Source organism: Mus caroli, unplaced genomic scaffold (assembly GCF_978045245.1).
Source record: "Mus caroli unplaced genomic scaffold, Mus_caroli_1 scaffold_4, whole genome shotgun sequence".
Classification (NCBI taxonomy): domain Eukaryota; kingdom Metazoa; phylum Chordata; class Mammalia; order Rodentia; family Muridae; genus Mus; species Mus caroli.
Genome location: NW_028227259.1, coordinates 100,762,093 through 100,781,419, shown reverse-complemented (window position 1 = coordinate 100,781,419; position 19,327 = coordinate 100,762,093). Strand labels below are relative to the sequence as shown.

At 41.1% G+C, this 19,327-nt stretch overlaps 1 protein-coding gene across 2 annotated transcripts in view; it reads right to left on the bottom strand.

Annotated features, from left to right (window-relative positions):
- Fras1 (Fraser extracellular matrix complex subunit 1) overlaps window positions 1-19,327 on the bottom strand; it is a 419,154-nt gene that overhangs the window by 115,233 nt on the left and 284,594 nt on the right. For both annotated transcript variants that reach the window (XM_021162463.3, XM_029477538.2), the window contains 3 exons: window positions 17,013-17,097; window positions 13,869-14,195; window positions 3,761-3,914 (listed from right to left, as the gene is read on the bottom strand). In XM_021162463.3, coding sequence (XP_021018122.1) covers window positions 3,761-3,914; window positions 13,869-14,195; window positions 17,013-17,097 — 566 coding nt within the window. The remainder of the gene's footprint in view (window positions 1-3,760; window positions 3,915-13,868; window positions 14,196-17,012; window positions 17,098-19,327) is intronic.

The window sequence follows — 19,327 nt, the reverse complement described above, 5'->3', positions numbered from 1 at the left end:
GATGAGGACGTCACCACCCTCACCCTTCTTCATTAGAACCATGTGGGTGACTAACTAGTTCTAGTTCTCCTGGGTTACTCTTCCTCTGCTCACAAGTGAACAATTCTACCACAAATGTCTCCTAGTGAAAACTGACATCATAAGGCACTGCGAACAGACATGGCCTCCTGCTTACCAGTGCTAGTTCAGTTGCAAAAACCTCTGAAAGGAAATCATCACAATGTAAATGAAAAGAGTGGGGGAAGAAACATCCAGATTTCCTAGCTGCTCTGCTTCATAACAGAAAAGACAAGCCAGATGTGCCTAACAATGCCTAATGAGATAAATACACTTTCACTTTCAACTAAAAAAAAAAAAACACCTCCATGTGACACAAGTTCACAGGTATTGTAGGATATTATAGTATATTGACTAACTACAACCATTTCAACTTAATAGTCTTTGGGTGCCTATTAGGTACCATCTACTATAATAGGCCTTTAGGAACAGAGTATCCACAGACAATCCAAACACAGTTTCTATTGCTAATGCTACAGTCAGCCCTATAAACAATTGGGAGCCACTGGGAGCTTCTGCAGGTGAGAAGAGGTGTGCACCAAACTGGAACACAGAATTGTGTGGTTGGAACACGGCAGTCTATAAGGCTTGAAAATACTGTTGAGGCCAAAATTTATTCTATTAGAGATGACAACAATAGGTAACATTTATCTAGGCAGATTAACCAATGAGGAGGTTTGTACCCAATCTAGTATTGAGATAAAAACCTGAACTAAGGTAAAAGAGATGAGATTTGCAGAGAAACAGGCAGACAGTGGGGAGGCAAGCAATAAGAGCTGCCAAGCACAGCTCTGGAGACAAGAGAGGAGGGAGGAAGGACCACCTTGCAGGCAGTGTGGTTGCCACTGATGAGCAGGTCAGGCCGTTTTTATTGACTAGGGGAAATTCACCACTGGATACACTGAATTGTGGGTATCTTGGGAACAATGACCTAAGCAGACAAGAGGAAATCACGGGGACTTGGTGCCATCCTCATTAAGAGGAGAGAGCTACTATTTCATGTTTCATCCTGATACTACAAAAATGGAAGATGCATTTCTTTGTTGTTGTTGTTGTTTTCGTTTTGGTTTTTTGAGACAGGGTTTCTCTATGTAGCCCTGGTTGTCCTGGAAGGAAGATGCATTTCTTAATGCAAAATTCTAAGCTTGGAAACCATCATTTCCTGTGTCTGGGATTTACTTTGTATTTAAGCTTAGGTTTAATGAAGAATTTTGAAGAGGAAAATTAGTGTTATTAGAATTTAAAATCTTATTTGAATCTCTACAACGGTGTTGGGATTGAGGCCATTTTTATTTATTTTGTGCAGCTCTTCACCTAAAATCATTCATCAGACTTTCTTATGGTTTGATACATGATTTAAAATTACAGTGATTTAGAAGAAGTGAGATTCTCTCTCAAATGATGCGCAAGGTACTTTGATAAACTACTTTCAACCCTACAAAGGCCCTAAAGATACAAGTGTCAATCAACTGGTTGAGACCTCTTTGTAAATAATGGTGAGTCTGGAAGTGTTTGGAAGTGACTGGATTTAGGATTTCTTTTTTTGTTGTTGTTCCTGTCTCTCTGGAATCTAAGCTAACCTGGATGTTGAGTAGTGGCAATTGTTCTGCTTTGACTTTCCAAGTGCTGGCAACGCCGGTATAACCATCATGCCTGGCTGAGGTTAGGCCCTTTCCATTCAGACTGTAAAAGCAATTTGTGCTCGGTCCATTCCGATGTCATTTCTTTACAAAGATCATAAAGCCTCATCAAAGGTTCTAGAACAGTGGTCCTCAACCTTCCTAATGCATTTATCCAGTCCCTCATATTGTGATGATGACTAACCATAAGATTATTTTTGTTGCCACTTCATAACTGTAATTTTGCTACTGTTATGGATCATAATGTAAATGTTTCTGGAGACAGAGGTTTGCTTAGGGGCTTGTGCCCCACAGATTGATAACCTCTGTTCTAAAGTGATGAGGGACCTCATTGTAACCAGAAGGCATGAGGTGAGGGCCATAGCTGCGTCTCACTGAGACAGGGGGATGTAAGTAGGTTCTATGAGTGTCTAGCTTCCAGTACCTTTCTCCCTCTTGAGTGGTTCTCTAAGGTAACATGATTTGAAGATTATTAGTAGGGAGAACTGGACACACAGAGATTAGGTTTGTAAGAAGAAGTTAATTAAGAGAGTTATGATAGAAAAGGGTCCCAATAAAGCGTTTATTAAGCTGAAATGGCAAACTTTCATCTGCTTAAAAACCACTTAATTCAGCATGGCTCTGTTTAATAGTTAATGAAGGACTGGGCTGTTTCTATGGAACGTGGGAGCTTAATTTCTGGCCTTTAATATTGGAGGTAAATTTGGGGAATTTAATACATCACAAGAGTGAGAGGCTTTAGAGATGAAAAGGACTTAGAAGTCACCTTGCTCAAGCTCAGCAGCGCCAGTATCCTGAGAACAGGACACTTATTAATTACAGAGAAGAGGAAAATAACTGTAGTGGAGAAATTTTACAGCTATTTACTTACTCAAGTGATTGAAGTTAATGGTACCACAATAAAACAGTGATATCATGTATCCCCAGTACAATACATCACAAGTAGAAAGAATAAACCCTAACCCCCCAAATGAGAAATCACCCAGTGGCCCCAAAGCAAGCAAGGGTCCACACATATCTGAACAGTTCTCTTCAAAAGTACCAGTAAAGGGCTGGGGAGGTGGCTTGCTGCATAAGTATAAGACCTAAGTTCAAATCCCAGCACTCATGCTAACAAGCTAGGCATGGTCTTGTGTGTACCTGTAACCCCAGTGCTGGAGGGGTAGAAACAGGAAGATCTATGAAGCTCATTGTCTGTCAGCCTAGCCAAAAACCATGAAGGCCAAGTTTAAGAAGAGTAGGTGACAGGGACAGGCACATGCTGCCCTCCACTCAACTCTATACAAGTGCAAAGACTGCCTCTGTTGCTGGAACATAAAAGACTTCATTTTGGGGCAGTCACTATATATAGCTTATGGAATTGCATGTCCAGTTGATGTCAACAGAAAGTATCCTGGGTTTTAATGTGCACTGTATTTCTTGGAAAAGTAACAATGGTGAATATTAAAGAATATTTCTGTGTTATTTTATAACCCTTACTAAGAGTGAGGGCTGGTAACATGGCTCAGTGGATGAAGGAGCCTCCTACTGAGGACGATCATCTGACAACTTGAGCTTGGTCTTGAGACTCACATGGCAGAAAGAGACAACTAACTCCCATAGGTTGTCCTCTGACATATGGTAGACATACATGGCACAAATGTGGTCTTGTGGGCACACATATACTCTTCCATGAACACAATAAATAATTGCAAAATAAAATTTTAAAATAAAATATAGGGAGTTTGTAGATGTGTCTGAGAGGATAGGAGAACATGGCCTTGGCAATCCATATATGTGTCAGCTTGGGGACCACCAGAAAGCTGCTGAGCCCTTATTTCATGTGCAAAATAAAATTACTTAAAAACAGATTCTTGTCTTAGATATTATAACAATGTGGTAATAAGGTGCTCATTAGGATGTACAGTGTGATAGCTCTCCATCATGAGCACGCTGTCCTTCAATGAGGTGTATGAAGCATTAGAAAGCTCAGATAATCTGACTCATAGCCTTGCTTCATGGCATGGTGCAAAGCTGACTCCTACCCTCTGAATGCAGATGAAACCACACCCAAGAAACGTTACCAAACTGGGGGCGGCTGTGTGTAATCTTGTAGATGATGTCATCGGCTCTGACACCTGGAGCTTGGGCCTTCAAGATTCGGTTGGTGATCTTCAGCATCCCCCCTTCTGGAACCCACACCATAGAGTTGGTCACAAGCCGCAGAGCTCTGTCATTCTGGAATGAAATAGAAGTACAGCACTGGGTCCAGACATATTCAGAAAAATGGCTCCTTTAAAATGCAATCCTTAGGGGCTTATTGTTGCTAAAAGTCATCTCACAGAGAAGACCAGTTCATACTGTCCGTCATGTGTAAACTTTGTGTACAGATAAGTGCATATGTCTGTATATACTTAAATGTATTCATACTTTATCTTTTCATTTATCTTCAATAAGTGACTTCTAATATTCAGGAAACTAAGCCTCTCCATCTCTTTCTTTCTTTTGTCTTTCTGACTGTCTTTTGGTCCTCACTCACCATGTATTAGTTGAGTAATTCTTTAAGCACGTACAATATGCCAGCTCCTCTAGAGTAAATATCTAGTAACATCCCATCTGCAGAAAGATTTTCCAAAGGAAATATCACTTTATTCTTGAGTAACAAAAGCAATGGCTTTTTAAGAAGGAAAGTAACACAACAGATTCTAGGCAGATGTGTGAGCTGATTAAGCAAAGGCAAAGATGGAAACAAATGTCCAAATCCTTGGTACCAGTAGAACTTAGGCAGCTAAAAAAAGTGGGATCAAAAGTGACAGCATCCCAAGGAAGGTAAGAGGAGGAGGAGGAGGAGGACGAGGAGGAGGAAGCAGTCACCTCTGCAATCCCACCATGCTGAAGTCTCAGTTTAACTTGCAGACATGGGAGAGGACATAAGAATGTTTAGGAAAGACAGTGGGATAAACAGAATGAGGAGTTGATTAGTCTGTTTCAGAAAGATGGAGTCCAAGGCCAAGAAATGCAGTGATTAGCGCTGGATGAAGGGCGCGTCACAGACAACATTCGGCACATCCTTGCAAAAGCACAGGGGAAAGAAGATGAGGGCCTGCTAGGAGATAGCTGAAGGAGGAAAGAAGAGTAAGATTCCATTAAAGAGACAACAGGCCTCAGGACTGATGGAAAGAGAGGCAGCCATAGCTGGGAGCATCCTGCTAGAAGCACCGTTCAGTACTCCAGGGAAGACAACTGTTGTTACTGTTGAGGCCCACACCATTGCAAAACACTGCCAGTCCTGATTTATGCACCCTCTTCCTAAGCACCACAATTGACATCTTCCCAAGAATAATATTAATGAGGCTGCCTGTGTTCTAGTTCACTCTGTTTCCATATTTCACAAACCAGGAGAGCCAGTATTTTTAAATTGGGCATTTTAGAAGGGACGGCTTTCCAAATTCTGTTTCTTTCAAATATACCATTAAACCACAGAGCAAACACCCTCTCTCAGGAGGGCGCTTTTCAGAAGGGGTGGTACCCATGTTCAGCAGTTACTTGGTATGACTAGTTCACCTCCAGAGGTAGATATGGCTATTTCCATCACACCCACACACGCCAAAATGGAGTCAAATGATGTTATCTAAGGAGAACAGAAAAAGGGTCCTTCCTGCCTTGGTTAACGTTCTATCAAAAAATTCCAGAGAACTCCCTCTTTCCAGAATGTTTATAGCATATTATTTACAGAAACAAGAAAGGCATGCCTAAAGCATTGCATATAATTTGCCAAAGTCCTGACAGCAAAGGCTGTCACTGAGACAGTTTTAGATAACACAATACACTAGGGCCTGGGGTTTCTAATTGCTAGAAATCTTTCTAATAGAAGCAGCTTAGTCAACTTTGACTTTGGTTGTAGAGATCAATTATGCACCAATAACCACATTATTGGACTCATCAGGCAATGTAGCTTTCATATTCCAAGCCAGTAACTACTGTGACCTCAGCACACAATCCCTGGACAGCTCTCTGCTGGGCCTTTATCTCCACCACCCTTTATCAGTATAATTGTCTATGGCTCCTGGGAAGGCTGCAACCCCTTAGGACACATTGCGTCTTGCAAGTCAGTGCTCAGAACAGTGTGTTCTAGTAGCAGCTGGAAGCCCATTAGGTATTAAAATATATCTCAGGTCCTATACCAGATCTGCTGAGTAAGACCTCCTAAATCAAAACATTCACTTTTTAAATAGCCTAGAAGATATGCAGGTGTGCCAGCTCTTAAGAAACACAGCCCAGGATAGACTGCAGTGGTCTGGATGTTTCTGTCTTCTGAAAATATAATGCTGCCATTTTTCAATTATTTTTTTAGGAGTTAAGAAGAAACAAACTACTACTAGGAATAAGAAATATAATTCTTGGACATCAATAAAATTGCAGAATAGAAGGTTCCAATCATCAAGCTCCCACTGAAATTTTAACAACTATCTACAAAAGACAATGCTTTCACAGGAATCCTAACTGAGAGGTTCTAACATCTTGATGGAGAGAAAAAAAATCCAAGAATAGATGTATTGGAGAGAATGAGGAACGTTTCATTTTCCTCCAAGATGATATAGCTTAGTGCTTGGGAAGAGTCTTTCTGTCTAACTGTTCCCACAGGGGAGACACAAGAATCTTTTTCTTCAGGATATAGCATCGAAGGTTCTAATCTTGAGCTTTCTAAATGTTCTAGGACCTCTAGGAGCAGGGGGCACGGATTTTTAGTAACATCCTTGTAGAATTCAACAAATAGCAGAAAACCAGTTATCAGCTCACGAGGTCCATCCACCAAGAGCCGTGAACCACATTCTAATTATAGCCTCCCCATTTGGATGACTAAATTTGAGGTTTCAAAAGCCCACACCATTCCCAATAAACTTTTTCTGCATTGTGCTTACAAATAAGGTTGTAAGCTCTTGGCTAGTGCTCTAGCACTAGGCCTGCCTGTCTTCTGCCATGCTTCCCACCATAATGGCTGCCTTAGTCACTGTACTGCTGTGAAGAGATACCATGACCAATGCAATGCTTATAAAAGAAAGCATTTTTTTCATTTTAATTTTTTAATTTTTTATTTTTATTACTTTTTTTAAACAATCCAATTGTTGCCCCCCTCCTGGTCTGCCCTTAACTGAGGACTTGCTTAAGCTTTCAGAAGTTTAGTCCATTATTACCATGGCAGGAACAGGTGAGGTGTTGGAGACGTAGCTGAGAGCTACACCCTGATCCATAGGTCACACAGGTCAGGGGTGGTGTGTGTGTGCATGAGGAAGGAACTAAATATGGTGTGGGCTTTAAAACTTCAGTGACATATTTCCTTAACAGGGCCACACACCCCAATCCTTCTAATCCTTTCCAACAGTGCCACTCCCTGATGACTAAGCACTTAAATATATGAGCCTATGCGGGCCATTCTTATGCGAACCACCACAATGGCATGGACTTACCCTCTGAAACTCTTGCCTCTATAACTTGCCTTGATCATGGTGCCTATCACAGCAATAGAAAAGTAACTAAGACATTCCCCAAATAGCCAATAAGCACTGGCGGTACTCCACACAGCCACGTTTCTATGTTCTGGTGACAGTGCACATAAGAGTATTTAGACAGTAAATACCCAACAGGTAGCCTTGAACACATCACTGCACAATCATAGGGAGGATTTAGGCTTTCATAAAGTGAGGCTCCAAGAGAAGGCCTAAAATCCTCAAATTTCTCCAAAGGGGAGATCAAAAGAAGACGAGTGAGTGTGTGCAGGGACTATCATTTTAAAAGAACTCCAACATCTTCAGCTGGAACTGAGTACTGTAAGTGTTTTTCTCAGGAAGCCAGACCAAGTGTGCAAATGCACGGTTTCAAGGAACACAGAGAAGATGAACAAAGAAACTTGATGGTACTACAGGGAGAAAATAAATCTACAGGGCCTGGTTCTAAAGAGAGAGAGGGCAATGGCCTGCATGGTAGAGAATGCAAAACAAGAATATCAAAGACACATGAGCAACAAGTGGACTCAGACAGCAAACTAAACACAAGTTAAAGGAGTAGCGCACAAGCACAATAAAAAGTCCACTGAAGGCCAACAACCATTAAAATAATAGCTAGCAGAAATCTGGAGCTAAATAATAAAATGTGTGAATTAAAAACCCAAGAGAGTGTCAATGGAAGTTCCTATTGAAAGAGAGAAAAATAAAATCAGCAAACCTCATACAAACTATCCAGACTGGGAACACAAAAGAAAAGGGAGAAGAGGCACAAAGAACAAACTCTTGTGTACAGAAATAATGTCAGAAAACCTTCCAAATCTGAGATAGGAGATGCCTGTCCAAGTCACTGAAGCTCAGAATGCCAAGAAAATTGAATCTGAAGAAAGCTTCACATGACAGTCAAGTTTTCAAAAGTGAACACAAAGGGAATTCTGCATCCCATGGGAACTGCATCCAACTGACAGCATGGACTCTGTGTAATACCAGAGAGTGGTATTATACAGTTAAAGCAATGAAAGACAAAACTGCAAACCAAGAATAATTCACTGGCAAGGCTGCCATTTCATAAATGAAGGACACTTTCTGAACAAATCGAAGCTAGTATAGTTGACCACAAGCTGGCCCTTCTGACAAGAAATGCTGAGCTCTGCAAGTTGAAAGGAAAGGATGTTAATTAGCAATTTGAAAACTCAAAAGTAGAAAACCCATACACGGATTGCAAGTAGAGTAGACTGTTCCTACAGGCTTTAGATCCATGGATTCAACCAACAGCAGGCTGGAAACATTCAACAAAAACTGTTGTCTCTTTTTTGAACAGGCTCAGCCTATATCTTCCTTCCCATTATTCCTTACACAATTCTCTGCATGTCAGTATGTGTATGCATGCATGTACATAATTGTATAGCATCTTCATTGCTAAGAATGACTGCAATAAGTCTTTAAAAAGCACAAGTACGAAAGACAATAATCCTAGTTAACTATTAGTGGGTCTGTGGATATGGAAAAAAAATTGTGATGGGAACAGCATATTGGGTGTCAAAGACTCATATAAGTAGAAAGGAATGTGTGATTGAAAATGATATATCTGTTTAAAGTGGATCATTGTAACTCCAAGACTATATGCAAGCTTCATGTTAAATCAGCAGTAAACATTGAAGACAAAGAGAATAGAATCTATGTACTCAGACTCAGATCCCCCACAACCTCTGCATACACAGTGTACATCATTCATTCATTCAACCTCTGCATACACAGTGTGCATCATTCATTCATTCAACCTCTGCATACACAGTGTGCATCATTCATTCATTACACACAGGAGAGAATCCTGCAATTATGACAATGTGGGTGGACTTAACACTCAGCTGAAAGAAATTAGCTACACAGAGGAAGAGGACAAAGGCCATGCGATGTCGCTTACTCTAAGCAGACTAGGGATAGACAGGCACAGGAGACATGGAAATGGAAGTTAACAGCCAAATGGTATGAAGTTTCAGTTCCACAAAATGAGTAAATCTTTTTAACCTATACCATGCTGCCTATAGCTAGTAATGCTTTGTTTGCTAAGAGGAAAGATCTGGTGCTAAATATCCTTACCAGAAGATAAGTAGTAATGGTAAGAGATGCACAGGAAATCTTGGGCAGTGATGGTGTCTATGAGTCTGAAGCACTGATGGCTTCCTGGCTATGTTTGTAGCCTCAGATTAATTGTATTTTTAACTATTAAATATATAGGGCTTTTAAGCTTTACTCATTGTTTTGGAAAAGAAATAGTAATCTTCATATTCATCTTGATCATGGTTGTTTTTAATATTTTCCCTTGAGAAGAGCACTGGGAATGTTCAAGAAGAAATGGACGGGAAGCTTTTCAACATTGTTTCTATAGCTAATGTGTTCAAAAGCCAACTCTTAGAGTAATCTCCCCCTAATTGATGACATTTTGGAATTTCTTTTTCTCCTTATAGATTTTCTCCATTGCCTATCCCTACCAGCTCAATAAATTAGTTATTTTACTGTTGAACAATCCTGCCCTCTGATGTTTTTATGTATTCCTCAGAGTACATTAGCAGGCAATGAAATCCCAATGAGTAAAATTGAGGACATGATTAAAGCAGCGCTTTAAATTAAATAGTTCTCCTAATTCATTTCATAGAACAATAGGCATACAAAAATGCTGGTAATAAAATTTAGCCATCACATATTGTATTACAAGTAAAAATATTAACATTGTGAATAACAGTGAAAGCACAACCTCCCATCCTTTGTAACGAAATAAAATCCCCTCACCAAATGAAAATGGAGTCATAAATAATGAAACTTTAGCTCACATGATACCATAGCCCAATTCTGGGACCAAATATTCCAGACCAAAGTTTTCAAAACTCCACTATTTAGTAAATGGCTATTTGGCTAGTAGCCTTTCCTTTTATTCTGTAAAAGTATACCTTCATTTTCAAGAGTTCATTTATACCATGGACTTCACATTCTGGTGGTGCAGGACATTATGGACTTGAGGGGAGAAACGAGTGCTGCAGAAGCCATGAGGTGAAATGAGCTGGCAGGAGGATAGCAGGGAAGATAACCAGACGGCTTTGTGCTTGTCATCAAGAGCTTGGAGCCTGCAACCTTTGCTTGGGGTAGATTCTAATATTTAAGTCAATAAACATTTCCTTAGTATATATCTCATGAGACAATGGATAGAGCAAACTAAATAGCGCCCCCTCCACAAGAAGGAAAACTGATATTTGGGAAGGATTTAGTTGTGTTTACTCATCTACCAAACATTCTTACACCACTGACATTTGAAGTTCACACAAATAATTGTATCTAACTGTGTCCCCATAAAAGCCCCCGTAAGAGGCATGAGTGAAATAGGATGCAATACAATAGGGTATTTTAAGCTACACACAGGCAATCCCACAGTACAAAGGGCTCTCAGAGACAGAATTTGTTTTTTTTCAGCTGGTTCTTACTATGGCATTGGGGCGGGGTAGGGCAGGGGAATCTTAAACATTAACGAATTAGCTAGTGGAAGAAAAGAACTGTTTAAACAACAAAGAAGACCAGGAAGATTGTCAGACTGGTTGGCAATGTGGAAAGAAGGCATGGTTTCCAGAGGCATCGTAGTTAATGGAAGAGGGGGGCAATTCCTTGGAAATCCAACAAAAGAGCCATCTACCAGAGCTGACTCTGTCCGCCCACACTGTAGCCCTTGCAGGATGTAGAACTTTGTTAGCAGCATATACTATAGCAGGTTTGGGTTTGTCGAGCTTCTTAATTAACCCAATTAATGAAAACCTGTTCGGCAGAGAATTCGTTATTACTTTTTAATCTTGTTTCCCCTTTGTCTCCTGCCCCAGTAAAACCTGTTTCGACATCATTCCTGACTCTGTTTTCCCCACAGTAGCTCAGCATCCTCCTGGAAGCGGCAATTGAGTTTATTCTCTGCCACGCTATGTCTGGGTGAAGTAGTATAGAACTTGAAAAACAGGACTGAACTCATAATTCCTTCCCTTAGCCCCAAAGAACCACACCAGCATCAGCAGAGATGCCCTGAGCATTTTTGTATCTGGCAGGAACCACCTGGGAGACAGAGACACAGCCACCCATCTTGTTCAAGCCATTACACCCGTCCAACAAAAACAAGAATGTGCCCTGCTCAGAGAGTAAAACTAAATTAATGCTTCCTTTTACAAAGCTTCTCTCTGTTCCTTCACCAGAAAAAGGACAGAAGAACAGGCTAATGTCTCTACTGAATGAGATAGGGAATCCCTTGTGTACCTACTCATAAGAGATTACAACATCGTTGTCCATTCTTTTAAAGTCACCAACTAGATATCAGCAAGTCTCCAGATTTAACACATGGGTGGCCTCGGGGAAAGAATTCTCACGCCCTTTTTCAGAAACGCTCTTAGAATGAGAGCAATTCTGTCCAACTATACATCCACCAGTTACTGTAACACGCCAGGCCAGTTTTATTTCCTGGGCCCAGTAGACCTATGAGTATAAATAGCCTCTCTTATAATAAGCTGTGGTGAATCCAGAGGGAAGATTCTAGAAGGCTTGGGGCCTTCTTGCTTGGATAGGACATAGAGAAAATGAATACATTTTGGTCTTTATTTAATCCATCAGGGGAATGAGACTATCTGTGCCTAAAATATTGGAAGCCTCAGGCCAGAATGAAAGAGCCTCCTGGCTGCGTGTGGGAGGCTGGCATATTTTAAATGAAATCTTAGCTCAGATGCTGAAAACCTTTGTGAAAATGAAGATTTCTAAATCTCCTCTTGTTTTAGTTTCCTCCTTTGGTAAGTAAGAGATAATTGTACAAACACCACAGAATGAATGGGAAGATTAAAAGGAACAATTCACATCAATTTTAGTGTCCAGTAAATGATAAAAACAAAGCAAACAAAAGCCCCCCTACTTATGCTATAATTTCCTGTAGAATAAGGGAGGCCATACAACCAATACTTGGACCTTCCAGCAGGGCAGGATAAAAGGACCCAGAGAAAGGGTATAAAGACACACTTAATTTAATTCCTAAAATAAAAAGTAGAAGACATTTGCGTACTTTAATCATGGACACAAACAAATTTATTATCAGCGCATTCTCACAGTGCTGAGGCCCAGGTCACCAGTATCACTGTTTGGAAACATGGTTATAAGTCACTGCCTGGGTAGGGAGCCAGGGTGGTGCTATGGGGGATGGCGGATGAAAAGATGGAGGGAGAAAAGGCACCACCCGAACTCACTCTTCAGGAGTGAGCAACAGACCCAGTAACATCCTACACGTCTCACAGGTATAAGGCCTGCTAGGAATCTGAAGTCTGTGTCTTTTCCTTTTGTTCCCCTTTCATTCTTTTTTGTTTTGGTAGTCAAAGCAGGGCAAAACCTAGAAGTTTTCTTCCATTCTACACCTCCCTGCACAAAATTGTGCAATTCACTGAGGCAAGCTCCCCACCCAGATTGAAACCAATGATTGGTGGGAAAGTCTCTGGTCAGGACTTCGTTGAAGCCCACGGCAGGCTCTGGTAGGAAACCAAGAAGGAAGAAGAGAAGACTTTCTGCATCTGTCTAGATTCCATCTCTCCAGAACTGAACCTCATGTCCTCAGGCTACCATGAGAGGGTGACAATTAGGACTAGCCACATGGTGTCCACCTGCCAGCTCTGCCGAACAATTAGCCTTCGCATACCTCACCTGTCTCCTGCCTCCACCACTGCTTCCAGCAGGAACAAGTTAGAACCCATGAGGTTCAGGGAAGGGCACCACCTTACCTTGAATAACTGTTAGTGGGGAAACAGCAAGAGATTTTAAAGGATCATCAGAAAAATATCTCTTTAGTTAAGAACCCATACTATCTCTCTGTGTAGTGATATTTAGAATGAAAAAAAGAATATTGTTTCTAACTTTACTACCATGAGGAGAAGCTACTTGGAAGAAAGGGCCTCCACGTGACCAGTAACAAGCTTGGAGCAATGCTGGCAGGAGTGTTTGCTCCTGAATAGGTTAGCCCAGCATCCCCTCCGATGTAACAAGCATCTTGTCTGCAGTGTCCAAGGACATCTTTTATTGGACATAGATAAAACTATATAGAATGGCTCTATATCCATTTAAAAAAAATTCAGCGAGGGTACGATTTTACACGAAGCTCGTAGTTTTACAAGTATTATTGTTAGGATGAAACATCAAGGAAATGTTAATCAACCAATACCACCGGTGCTCATAGACATGGCACAACATACAGAGGCGGCACACCAGTGACACAGAATGGGAAGCATAGCCCTGGCTGTCAGGACAGCTCCTGTGGCTATCCACTGTCTTTACATTCTTTCAGCTTGGCTAAGAGAAGGCTTGCACTTACTCCGTTTTATCAACTCAGATAATTAGGCAACGAGGATCTCATTTCACGAGCTGTTGTGAAAGGACACAGAGAAAGAGATGCCATGGCCCCCGTGATCACAGTCAGGCAGGGTACACTAGGAAGAACAGAAATCAGTTTCATGGCTGCAGGCCAATGGAGAGTCTTACAGATCAACTATTCTGACCTGATGTATAAGATACTTCTCTGGGACAAATGAATGAGTGTGTCATCATGCCTAACTTTACGAGCATTGCCAAGATAGTTCCATGAGTCAAACTTCACAGGTAGACACAAGGAAACTGTAACTCTAGGGATGACACCTACCTTGGGCATGTTCTTCACACGAAACAGTATATTTTGGAAGGAGTGTCCATCGTTGGCCTGAAAGACTATAATATCAGATGTGCTGTCTGAGCCATCGTGAGCATAGCGGAGGAGGCCCCTGGAGAGCTCATCCAGATGGAACTGATAAATAGAGGCTGCAGGGGCTGGAGGCATTTGGAGCAATTGGCCATGAAGGGGAGGATCAAGCACATTCACGACCACATCCTGCGGGTTGTCATCATCCCGGATGTCAAGCAGCTGGGTGGTGATGGCTGCCCGCTCTCCTTTGCTGACGTGGAGAACTTCATTTCTCAGCACATACGGAGCCTGTGGGGTTGAAGGAAAGCGGAAAGAGGAGCCATTTAATAGATTAATGTAGCAGATAAGACAGCAGTGTGTCTAACCCGATTTAACTCCTTTAAGAAAATTATGAAAGTGCCAACATATTACACGGTGATATTATTTGTCAGAAGTATGGTAGGCCACAGCACCTGGGGTTATTCCATGCCTCTGGATTCTAGAGGTTCCTTAAGCCACTTCAGAACCAGTCCTGAGTAAATGCAATCTAGAAGTGCTATTTGTTTCTAAGATTCTAATTTCTCAGCCATCTTGGATTGTACCCCTCCTCTCCTTAGCATTTGCAGGAGAACACAGCTCCATGTCACAAAAACCAACCAGATGTCTGAATCCAAGGAAAAGTAATAGGAGGTATGTAATTTGGGAGGTAAACACTTGCCTCTACACCATACTGCTGCATGCTGACTCAATGACATAATCCCACTCTCTGAGCCCATGTCATTACTAGTCCTCTCCGTAATATCCCTCCAATTAGTTCACCCCTATCTCGACAGGGTCCCACCCCAATTCAGCTTATAAAGCCAGACAAGATCCAAGATCCTGGCATGGTAAGACTAACCGCCTGCCTAATTCTTATGATGCTGCTAACACAGCAAAAGTTAATATGTTTTCCTAAGACTTGTCAGTTTGTTCCTATTACCTTAGTGAGCAGACAAAATGTTCTTTCACAGAAATAAAAGTTAATGAAGCACCGCAGAAAACACATGCACACACACGCACACACACTCACATTGGGAGGAAAGAGAGGAAGAGAGGGAGAGAGTGAGAGAGAACAGAAAAGAGAGAGAAGGAGAGAGAGACAGACAGAGACAGAGAGATTAGCAAGCAGGCCAGAAGCCAAGGAAGACATTTTCTTAGATTTTATGTTTGAAGCTCAACTTTCAGGATCTTTCATAACACATTGCCTTCTACAACCCAAATGGCTTTAAAAATCCACCCAGGCACCCCAGTCCTAGCTTCCTGGAAGTCACAATTGTTCATCAACGTAATATGTAACTAGTTCTTTACTAAAACAATCCCACAATGCTGCAGCTACTGTAATCCCAGGTGAGAGCTCTAACACTGCTTGAGCTCCTACAGAGAAATGAACAGATCCTCGCCTTCTGAAACATGAAGGATCAAAGGTGATATTAAAAGTCTATAAATAGGAAACATCAAATCTATTTACATAATGAGATCCCAAGTCAACACGGCCATGAAATATTACACATCCTTAAAATAACTAAAAATAAGTTAAAATTCTTTCTAGAATTACATCTTCATAAAGTCAAATTGATAAAGGCATATCCCATAATGAATAAAACCAAAACATGCCATTATTTCTTGTTCACTTGACTGTGGAGAAAGAAACAGAACCCAGGGAATTGTGGGGGAAATACACCAGTTCAGAGTAGAAGGTTTTGCCAATCTCTACCCCAGGTCTTTCACTAACCAAACTGTATTGTACAGGGCAAGAAGATCAACCCAAAGCTTCTAAGATTAACACTGCAGCACATCTAAGCTAGCAGGTCTCAGGACTGGCCCATGCTTCCAGCCACAGGTGTTAGCTTTAATTAAAGCAAGATTTATACACTCAACTCAGGATCAGTTTCTAATCTCTCCTCGGTGACAAGTTACTCCTGATGTGACAATATCATTAAGAAGAGCTGAGGCAGGTATCCCTGTCATGTGGCAGTCACTGCTACTGCTTTATGCTTATGCGGTTACTACATGTCTATGGTCAGTTGTACTTTGGGACTGAAGATATGAGGTTGGGGGTTTGGAGCATCTTGTTTCCGAAGATTATAGCACACCCTCCTGCTGTTCAGTGCATGGAGACAAATATGTAAAATTAGTGTGTCCTTAGATTAGTCACGCAGGCTTGCCCAGTGAGAATTCTGTGTGTGTGTGCATGAGAGTGCACATGCTTGTACATGTGTGTATGCCTGTGTTTGCTGGTGTGTGTGCATGCATGTGCATACGAGCATGTGCATGCGTGCTTGTGTATGGGTGCAAACATGTGTGTGCATGTGCTTGTGTGTGCATGTGCACATGTGTAGAGATGCTTGTATGTGTGTATGTGCACATGTGTTCTTCTTCTTCTTCTGTTCACTCCCTTCAGTCCAGTGCTCAGAGCTTCTACCTCTGTACAGATTCTGAATTTGTATGCACACCTTCTCCGGGGAGAAGGGATATAGTCTTGAATTTCTTTGCCTCTGCAATGATTTTCTCTGGTCTATGTTTGGCTCATGGGCACAATGACACTTAATTTAAGTACATTCCTAAGAGAACCTTCTAAGTACTGGAACTACTAGACCTCTGAGAGGGGACTGTGGGGAGAAAATGAATTACCTAAGACCAAGGAAAACATTAGCAACCATAGAAGTTTTAAGTTATTCTGCAGGTCTAATATCAAGCTTAGTTCAACAAGGTGGAAACAGGTAAGGGCCCAGAACACAGACTGTGAAGGCAGCTCTCTGGACTTTTAATAGCGAGATCACTCCAGAAAAACTATCTAATCTCCATTCCCTTAGTTCCTTCATCTAAAAACTGGGGACACTATTTCACAGAATTGGCTATTCAAATGAGCAACATGTGACATACAGGCAGGGCAGAGATGCTTGAGAAACTGTTATTGTCAATGCTACTATCCAAAGAACTCAGACTTAATCAAAGAACATTTCATAGTAAAACTACAAGAAGCTCAAGTCAGCTCAATCATTTCTGTTGAAAGTTTGAGGGATTCTGGATTGGTTTGTGAGGACCGGAGGACATATAAACTTGTGCACTGTTGGTCATGTTTATTACCTGTGTTGAAAAGGCCTGTATGTTGATCAGCTGTGGCTCAGAGAAGAATTGCTGGTCACTAATTTTCAAGGAAAAGTAGCCTTTCCTAAGGAAGTTCCCAAGAAAGAAAAGAGAAAAAAAATGATCACTGTGTTAGTGTTTAGAAATAAGAGGATTAAAATATTAAATATTAAAGCTATATTCATGTACATTTTTAGATCAAATCATTACAGCAATACAGTATCTTCGATGTAAATAGAAAGTACCAAAGATGAAACTACTTTGAAAAGTAATTTTCATGGGGCTGGATGGGTGGCTCAGTAGGTATAAGCATTTGCTATCTAAGCTTGATTACCTTAGTTCCTTGAATCTCTTGGTAGAAGGAAAGAATTGATCTCGAAAATCATAATACACATGTACCTGAAATCATACACAATGCTCCTCTGCCTTTTCTTACACACACACACACACACACACACACACACACACACACACACACCAGAAAAAATAGTTGTCAGGTCAAAGCAAGTTAGATAGCGGTTAAATGGAAGAACAGAAAGGAATCTTATATATTACAGCTCTACCAGCTTTCCATGGCACTCGTAGACCAGCAACCCCTTCCCACACATCTTCCAAACTCTTGTGAGTGGGCACCAACAACTCTAGAAGAGCTGGGCTTCATAATGCCATTTCACATCCCCTATGCTCTCCCTCCCACGGTTCACTGTGAATACAACTAAGAAGGGCTGGCTGGCTCCTCTGAAAAACTGGGAGTGGCCTGTGCACAGTCAGTCTCATCATTTGACTATGGGTAGTCACCAACCAGTATGTTGAGAATGAGGAGCAAGCCCGTCTGTAGGAGAGAGGGGAATGACGCCTACAGGCAGACATGGAACAAGAACTGCGTGCTCCTTCCATTTCTTAGTTCTAGCTCCTGGCCTGACTGTGGGCGAAACTGCTCTTACTGATCCTGAGGTTTCAGCCACCTCTGTAGAGCTAGGGTAGTCTTACTATTTTGCTTAGGCAAAACTAATTTTTGCTTGTAAGCAAAGAGACCCATGGAAGGTTCACGCTGCTGTGGATTGACTCGCTACCACAGACATCTAATAGCTTTAGAACTGGTTAGGAGGGGAGGCAGATTGTTGTCATTAATGACCAACCAACCACAGCTCACTGTGAACTGGTGAGATCTGTGATCAAGACTTTATAGGAGATTTTAGATTCTCATCTATTTGGGTGCTCATTGTCTTAAAGGTTCTTTAAAAGGTATTCTTGGAACTAACTACTTGTACGTCAAACATGAGGGTGGAGCTGGAAAGCAATTGCAGAACTGAAACACTACATATTGTGTTTCCAGCATCATGACATTTTAGAATGGGCAAATCTATAGAGGTGAAAATATAGATCACAGTTGCCAGGGACTGGGACGGAGGAAATAACTCTTGTTTTTGAAGGGGAGACCAGAATAGGGCTGAGAGAACCTTTTTCTATCTTGACTATGATTGCAATAACAACATTGTATACATTTCTTTATGCTCATGAAACAGACACTTTAAAATAGAATTTCATTCTAGCTCTGTGAGCCAAGCCTTAGAGACTTTCTTGCTTGTTTTTCAAGTTTTTCCTTTCGTTTTCATTTCCATTTCAACCCTGTTCCTCTCCTGTCCCACCTCTAAACTTCAAGAGGATGAAACTACTAGAATAAACAGTCTGAACGAAGACGGAAACTACTCTTGGTGGCCGAAGTCCCACTAAGAGTGTTGCTGGCTGAAGTCCCACTAAGAGTGTTCAGCCTCTCACTTTATCCCAGTTTCTCTGGCTACTGTTACAGATTGGCTTTTACTACACAAGAGTATTCTAAGCCCACAGAATCTCCATTTTCAAGAATTCTTATCTTAATCACAGTCGGTATTTTCATGAAAACATAGAGGCCCACATGTGTATGTGTATATCCGATTGACTCTTTCATTTTTGTTTCATTGAGAGACAAATTATTTTATGTTTTTATGTGCCCCTACCAATCTAATTTTACAATTTTTATCATTTCATTTGTTTGATTTTAAAATTAAAGTATTAAATGGGATGTTTACCCCAAGAAAGAATATCACAAGAATTACTCAACTGCTGAGTTTTATCCTATTTAAGGGTACAAAGCTAATTCTGGGAGAAATTGGATGACATGTAGAAAAAGATAAATAGACAAAAAGGTTAACTTTGGTTATCTATGGAGCTCTGAATTTTTCCACAAGTGATTTCATGGCAAATGGCTGTAGACTCAGGGCGTGTACAACGCTGTGAGTGTGGTATGCATATGTATACATACTTCTGTGCATGTA